The following is an 8,438-nucleotide window of genomic DNA, read 5'->3' on the forward strand; positions in this document are numbered from 1 at the left end:
AAGTGACACTCATTCGGCTGATGCGAAAGTAAGGTGCGTTTCCGGGAGTGTACTTTAACGGGATTTTTGCTGACTGGGATGCCACGCGTTAAGGTGCTTTGTAAGAAACATCCTTACATGGTTTTACTTGACTGAGATGCATGTGGGTAAGACGCTTTGCAAGGGGCGCGCGTTCGCGGGATTCAGTGACATCAGAACAGTGACACAGAAGTAGTGTTGTCGGGGATGCGGCTTCCATTAATAGTAATTAATTCTCACCCGTTTTTCTCCCACCTAAACACCCCTCCTCCTCCCCTATATAAACCCCCTAACCCCCTCTCATTCTTCACACCAAATCATTTTTCCTCTAATATAACTCAAATTAATCTTATTTGAGTTAAAAAATTAGTAGTTAGTAAGAAATTTATTTTTAAATTAGTATATTTTCTTTAAAAAGTTGTTATATTTTTTTATTAAAATAATATTATATAATTATTATTTATTTAAATTAATTAATTAATTAATTAATTATGCTAATTATATTTGTTTGCCTATAGTTATAATGGAAAACGAGATGTTACTCCGATTAGATGCAAATCATATCTCAAGACATTTTAGTGATATGGTAATATTTTTTTTAAATGTAGGTAAATGTTTAATAATTTTTTAATATAAAGTTTTCATAAATTTATATTAATTTTAAAATTTTGAATGTTTATTAATTAGGAAAATGATCGTATTTTGGAGACTTTATTCGAAACACGAAGATACGACACCAACACATATTTGGTTGTATATGTCTTCCGCCTGGTTCGGGTATATTGCGAAAGTTGTTGACGGTTGTAAAATGGAACCCACCCTAATTTTCGCATTAATTGAGATGTGGAGACCAGAGATACACACATTTCATCTTCCATGTGGAGAGTGTACAATTACACTGTAGGATGTATCAATGCATTTGAGGCTCTCCGTTAATGCAAATGTTATGTGTGGTGTGGCCGATAATGATTAGCATTCACTATGTAGGAGTATCTTGGAGTTTCTCCGTCAGATTTCAATGGAGGCCGGATATCTTTTATCATGGCTAAAAGCCAATTTTGAAGTTTTAAATGAAAATGCTTATGAGGATAAAGCGAAGGCATGTGCTCGGACATATATATACGAATCATTAGGGAATATTGATGCCCGACAAATCTCGCAACCAGATGCATTGTATGTGGTACATCATCTCATTGATTTTGATAAAGCAAAAAGATACAGTTGGAGCGCCGCAGTTTGACATTTCTTTTTAGAGAAATGTTCCGTGCAACTACTATAGTAAAACTGCTATCGGTGGATGTCTCCTGCTTCTCCAATCATGGGCGTGGTTCCACCTGCCTTTTTATGCACGATCGTTAATGAGCCATATGTATTTTAATTATTATTAAGGTAATTTCATAACTAAATTTTTATTTAAATAGTTTTTAATTAAACAATGGCATAATATTTATATTATATTAAACAGGTGGTCGATGAGAAGAAAGAATCATAGAGATATCCCAGTAAACTAGAGAAAGTCCGTTTAATTATTGATCAAAAAACTGGGTCTGAAGTAGTCTTTAAATATAAAGAATTTAATTAAAATGCTTGATACAATTAGAATATTATATTATTAGAATTATATTTATGTTTCAGTTTCAATGGATACTTTATTCGAGCGATTAAATAGAGGCTTGTATCCCACCCCACTTGAGTGGGCCATTAGATTTTTGGATGTTAGTTGTGCCTATGATATATTACGCTATTGTTAAGTGGTATCTGATTGATCGTGTGCTCCGTCAGTTTTGTTATACGCAATATATTCCTGAAGCACCTATCAATTTAGACAATATGCATAAGATAGACAGATTGGGGAAAAAGAGGACAACTGGGTGGTGAAGCATAGAGATTGGATTGCGATTTGGGAGAACCGGTATCAACGCTTGCCCCCTTGACAATTTTACGCTGAAACTAGTCAGATGGTTACGGATGACTATCTGCAATGGTTCAATGAAAACGGGAAACCATTTCTACTTTCGGAGGAAGCACGAGGGGTGAGAATTCATAGGCGTCGAGTTAGACGTCCACCATCACAATATCATCATCCCCCGACTCGTGGGCGGAGAGCAGCCACTATCTGTTCAACATCAGTCGCACCACCATAACCATCACAACATCCATCATCTCCACCGATTATGAGGCCACAGGGGTACATTCCCAGCCCACAATTTCAGATGCTATCTCCGCAAGGGTATATGCCCAACCCATCAGTTCATATGCTATCTCCGCAGGGGTATACGCCTAGCTCACCAGTTCATATGCCATCTCCGTAGGGTTACATTCCTAGCACACAGGGGTACATACCCAGCCCGCAAGGTTACATTCCTAGTCCGTAGGGTTTTATGACACCCCATGGAGGTGCATATACGGCTATGCTTAATGATCCAACATATAGTTCATATGCATCTTATTTGGCTAATGGTGCTCCTCCTCCACAAACACCTCCACATTCACCTCCATAAGGATCACATACATCGATGTCAATATTTTCATAGTTTTCTCAATTTCTTTGAGCAAGGGATAGTTAGTAATACTCCTCCAGGGTCGTTATTTTATAGAACCTTCATCGTCATCCATGCCAAATGAACAAAATGTCAATGATGGTGATGCTAGTGAAGATGAGGAGAATGAAGAGGATTTATACGAAGAAATCCTCAGCGAAATAGACAAACACCGCCCTATGGAACTTATTCGAGAAGACACATTGTGATCCATTGAAAGTAATATTAATAGTTGTATTTCAAAATTTTATGTAATTTTGTAATGATATTTAATGTTTAATGGTTGTTACAAGAATGTTTTTAAAATTTAAATTCAAATTCAACATGAAATGCTTAATATATAATGTTTTTAAATGTTTAATGTTTGTTAAATGTTTTTAAAATGCAAATCCAAATTCAACTTAATATTCCAATTAAAATTTAAAATTGTATTCGAAATTAAAAGTCACTTCATATTCCAATTAAAGTTCACAAAGAAAGTGACACTACAATTGAAACTTAAATTACATTACTTTGTAAAAATTATTTCAAAAATATTTCCACAATAAGACTTAATTTTGCAGTAGAATGAGGAGTAAATTTCACTTTTTAAGTTTAAATAATAATTAATATATTCGAAGAATATTTAATATATTCGAATGACTAATTCATTTTTGAATGACTAAATCGATATAATCTTAAAATTTGTACAAACTTTTCAAACAATTTTTGTATTTCAACAGCTTCTAATCTATACGAATGATAGTTGGTAACGTGAATAGTGCTCTACCGGGGGACATCACACATAATAGGACAATTATAACATATACTTTGACAAAAAGGAAAGGAGCGTCCCACAAGAGGTGCTTTCACCACATTGTTGCGTCCCCTCAAACATAATAGGTGTTGACGTGAGTAGTGCCCCGCCGGGGGACATCACACATAGTAGGGCAACTATAACATATTTTCTGACAAAAAGGAAAGGTTCATCCCATAAGAAGCGCTTTCACCACATTGTGTGTCCCCTCAAACATAATAGGTGTTGACGTGAATAGTGCCCCGTCGGGGAACATCACATATAGGACAATTATAACCTATTTTCTGACAAAAGAAAAGGTCCCACAAGAAGCGCTTTCACGTGAATAGTGCCTCGGTTATAAACATTATTAAATGCAATATATTCTAAAATTTCAAACACACATTTGCTCTCAACCTTTAAATCTCTCATACTCTAAAATTCTCAAACTCTCAAACATATATTCTCTGAAAATGAGTCGTCTTTCTGTTATTGTTTACTATGATGGAGAAATTCAGGAATCTGAAGATGTGGTTAATTTTTAGTCAGATCAATATATCCCCTTAACTTTGAAGAGAAACATCACTCTTAAGGAGTTAATCACAAAAATTTCGTTAAAAATCGTGTTGCAGGTAGGAGAAGACTATCTTCACTTCAGTATAGATTTCCTACTGAACTTTTTCCAGTCACATATACATCATTTCAACTTTCCAACGAATGATAATGTTACTATGATGGTGATGCTCATATGGGATGTTCACAATCTCTTATTGAATGTATGTCACTTTTATTGAGGTTCGTGATTCTTGTGGTCTTTCATATTCCTCTCACTATGGTTTGGCGTATCAAGCTGATCAAGTTGACAGCCTGATGCAACTGATTTGTAATGATTTCACATCATTAATGGCAAATCCAACGCCATGCCATGCCATCAAGTTCAATAGAAAGACATTCATCAGCAACTGCTTATGATCTCAACCCACGTGGCTTCACCAATAATCAATATGGCAACATCTCTTCTACTTCAAGGGGTAGACATTCATCTACCACCATTTTTTACTTGCACATGGAAATGCCATTGACACAACAGTCAGTTCACAACCCATATGATACAATAGCTTAAAGTTCAAGGGGAGGACATACAAGTGACAACTTTTTTGACCTCAACATTGGATTATCTGAGGAACCTCACTCCACCAGAAGAACCTCTTCGTGAGCCAGATGCAGATGGTGCTGAAACGGGATTATTCGTTGAACTTGACTCACCACAATTTAACGTACACTCTGATGATGATGGGATGAAGTTCCCATAAATACAGAACCAGTCGAACTTCCTGCACATATGTATGGGGCTGACTATGATGCAATGTACGAGCCTAAATTTCTGGATCTCCCTAGTGTTTGAAACTATGGATTTCAGTCATCAGTCAATAATGGTGACTTATATATTGGAATGGAGTTATCATCGAAAGAGGAAACAATGATGGCAATTAAGAGTTACAATATTCGTAACTCAGTTCACTCCCGAGTTGATTGATCTACCACGGAGAAATATGTTTGTTACTGTTCCAACGTGATAGCGGATGTAAGTGGATGATTCGTGTATCAAAGAGAAAGAGGAAGAACAACTTATGGGAACTAACAAGATACAACGGTCCTCATGCGTATTGTGCAAGAGGTATAAACTAGAACCATCCCAACTTGAACTTGAACATTATATGGCAAACTATCATGCCCATTGTGAAGCAAAGCTCTCATATAGTTGTTGCATTGTTGATTTCTGTTATACAATCACAATGGGTACATTGTCTCCTATAAAAAAGCTTGGACGGCAAAATAGAATGCCATTGTCAAACTTCATGGTGAATGGGATTCCTCTTATGAGCTACCCAGTTGGTTTCAAGTTATGCAAAGACTTAATCCCGGGACAATTGTTGAGTTCGAAACCAACATCATTAAGTGAATGATCGAGTGGTTCACGATCGCTGCCAATTCTACAGTGTTTTGGACTTACCCTCAGTGCATTAATGCAGTGAAGTACTGTAAATCAGTTGTCCAAATTGATGGTACTTTCTTGTATGGGAAATACAAGAAAATTTTATTATGGATGTGGTCCAAGATGGTAACCGTAATATTCTTCCTGTTGCGTATGCCCTCGTTCAAGGAGAAGACACTGAGTCTTAGGCTTTTTTCCTAAAAAATTTACGTTTACATGTTGTCACAAGAGAACGCTTATGCATCATTTCAGACCTAGGAGCCAGGATAAAAGCGGCAATGGGCTCTTTGAGTCTAATGTGGAAACCCCCACATATTCAACATCGTTATTATGTCCGTTATATTACTACAAACTATTATGGAAAATACAAGAAGAATGATGAACTTCAGTTAATCGTACGCATGGGTATGTTACTTTTTTTTTCTTTTTTCAATCATTTTCGTATTACTTATTTATACTTCATATTAACTATTACATATTCCTTATAGCTTAGGTTACGAACTCTTACCTCAAAGGTTTGAGTCTATACTACAAGAATTGTTTGACAAAAATAAGAAGGGGTGCGAGTACATTATGGATATCAACAAAGAAATGTGGATAAATGCTTATGACGGGGGGTATCACTATGGTCATATGACAACCAACTTAGTTGAAGCAATCAATTCAAACTTAAAGGGGGTGCGTCATTTACCAGTCACGACGTTGGTCAAAACGACTTACTTTCGTTTGGGTCAACTATATGCAAAGCTCGGGGGACAAGCTCTTACTTGGATACAAAACGGCCATATTTATCACCTAAGACTAATAGTTGATTTATAGAAAAAAGTGGATGCATAAAATGGGATGTTGGTTACGAATTTTTCTCGCACCCGTGAATTATTTCGTGTAACCGAAATGGCACGTCCTCTTCAAGGTATATAAATTTGAATTTAAGCCCATAGGTAACGAAAAAGACCTAGATGAGATTCAAACTTTGCTTACAATTGTACCAGATCCGTTGCTATTGAGGGACTCAGGTCGTCCAAAATGCACTTGAATTCATTGTGATATGATTTTCGGGAGAGGTCAACAGAACAAAAAAGATGTGGGCATTGCAGAAACATCGGCCACAATAGGAAAAAATGTTCACCTCTTTTATCATCACTTAACCGGTAACCCTTACTTATGTATTTGCATTTTCTATTTCAATACATGTCTTTGTTTCTAATATTTCAATATAATTGCATTTTCTATAATTTCCTAATGTATGTGTATTTTCTACCTAAATTTCCCACTTACCTCTTACTTCAAGTGATTAACATTTTCATTTTAATCGAACCTTACCCTAAACCACTTTAACCTACACAACCTTAACGAACCCTTGACCTAGAAAATCCTTCACCACTTTCACCATAACGAATCATATACAACTTTAACCTAAAATCACTCCACCCTAATTACAAAATTAAAAAATACCTTCTATCATTCTTAAATTATAACCGAAAGTCTTTACATAATAAATTATCAACTTCTAATAACCCTAAACTATAAACCTTAAACTTAAACCCTACTTCAAAAATAGGGGAAATGTATGTTCCCTGAAACGCTCTTTCTACCGTGACATCACATCACATCAACGGGAAGGAAATTCCCCTAAAATGCGTCTTACATCTACATCGGTAAATCCCGCTAATGCGCACTCCCGGGAACGCGTCTTATTTCCACATCAGCGGAATGGATGTTACTTTGGGAAATATTGAAAAAACTGTGTTACATAGGGAATATTAGGAAAATAGGGTGATATTTAGGTCATTTAGCCGCACGACTCAAATGACCGCTAATCACGGATTACCTGGAAATGATAAAAAAAAATCGACTAGATCTAAAAATTTTCTAGACTGCCATTTCTGCAAATATGGTCTTCCCAAATTCCAGAACACGACAATTTCCGATGATTTTCCGGTGACCGGGAAAGATAAGAGAACACAAGTGGAGAAAGGGTGTTTAATGTTTACCAATTGGATTTACGTTGCGCTAATAAGTTTCCTTATGAGGATGCCGAAGAGACAGAAAAAAACAGTGAAATCAAAAGCTATGGTGATTTGAAAAAGGATATGATGTTTTTGATTGGGTTGAATTTGTAATGAACCGGAGACGCGGGTCAAGCGAGATGGTAGATCTGGTCAACTTCCAGCAGCAGAGGCTCGATGACGTCGTGTCGGATGAGCTCGAAGTTCGGGTTACCGAAATGGTGCATGACGTTTTCTTTCCTTCCGGTGAAGAAATTATCGACGACGATCACACTGTCTCCTCTCTCTATCAAACGGTCGACGAGGTGAGAACCGACGAACCCGGCTCCACCCGTCACGACGATTCTCAGACCTTTCCGTTTTAGACCCAATGGAATCTTACCCGCCGGGTTGGAAGACCGGAAACCGAGTCGGTGCGAGTCGACGGGGAAGTATGAGATGGAATCAGGGATCGGGTCGATAAAGTGGCGGTGAGGAACGTGGGGAGGAGGAGCACGTGAGGTTGGGAAGACGGTGAAAACCAGAGTGGCAATAGCAATACCGACGAGGACAAAGACCAGGCGTTGCTCCCGTAGCATGTAACGAATCGGACCGGCGAAGGAAGCCCACGGTTTAACGGGTTTCGGCGAATACGATTCCGAAACCGGCTGAGACTCGTGGCCCCTGTATATCAGCTCCGACCCCATCGCCCTTCCAACTTCCAAAACTCGAAACTCGGATTTGTGAGAGTCGAATTCAAAAGAACTTTAATTACATTTCCCTTTTGTTCATGCTTTAATTAGGTTTTACCTTTTTTTTTGGGTTTATTCACTTGTAAAGCTGCTTTACCAAATGAAGTGGGGGTTTTAAGTAGGGTCCAAGTTTTAACTTTTAAATATGTTGAAAATTTATTATTAGTTTTTATAAATTTTATTTATGTATTTAAATCTGATTATTGGCTCTTGTATCTTTTAGATTTTTATTTCTAAATAGACCTAATTCTGTTTGGTGAAGAAAGATCTGAAATTATTATATATAAAATTTATTTAACCTTCAACATTTGTAAACTTTATAGTTTTAATTTCATCTTTTATTGGATTAAATTTAACCATTTAATCTTT

General features: G+C 36.8%; 1 protein-coding gene across 1 annotated transcript; it reads right to left on the reverse strand.

The window, feature by feature from the left end:
• Positions 1 to 7,410: 7,410 nt before the first annotated feature.
• Positions 7,411 to 8,050, reverse strand: LOC120193082 (UDP-glucuronic acid decarboxylase 2-like). Its single transcript, XM_039195699.1, has one exon. It carries the CDS (start codon positions 8,022 to 8,024, stop codon positions 7,470 to 7,472), a length of 555 nt encoding a protein of 184 aa, XP_039051630.1. The 5' UTR covers positions 8,025 to 8,050; the 3' UTR covers positions 7,411 to 7,469.
• Between the last annotated feature and the right edge of the window lie 388 nt (positions 8,051 to 8,438).

This window comes from Hibiscus syriacus, unplaced genomic scaffold, assembly GCF_006381635.1.
Source record: "Hibiscus syriacus cultivar Baekdansim isolate YM2019G1 unplaced genomic scaffold, ASM638163v2 tig00116984_pilon, whole genome shotgun sequence".
Taxonomy (NCBI): domain Eukaryota; kingdom Viridiplantae; phylum Streptophyta; class Magnoliopsida; order Malvales; family Malvaceae; genus Hibiscus; species Hibiscus syriacus.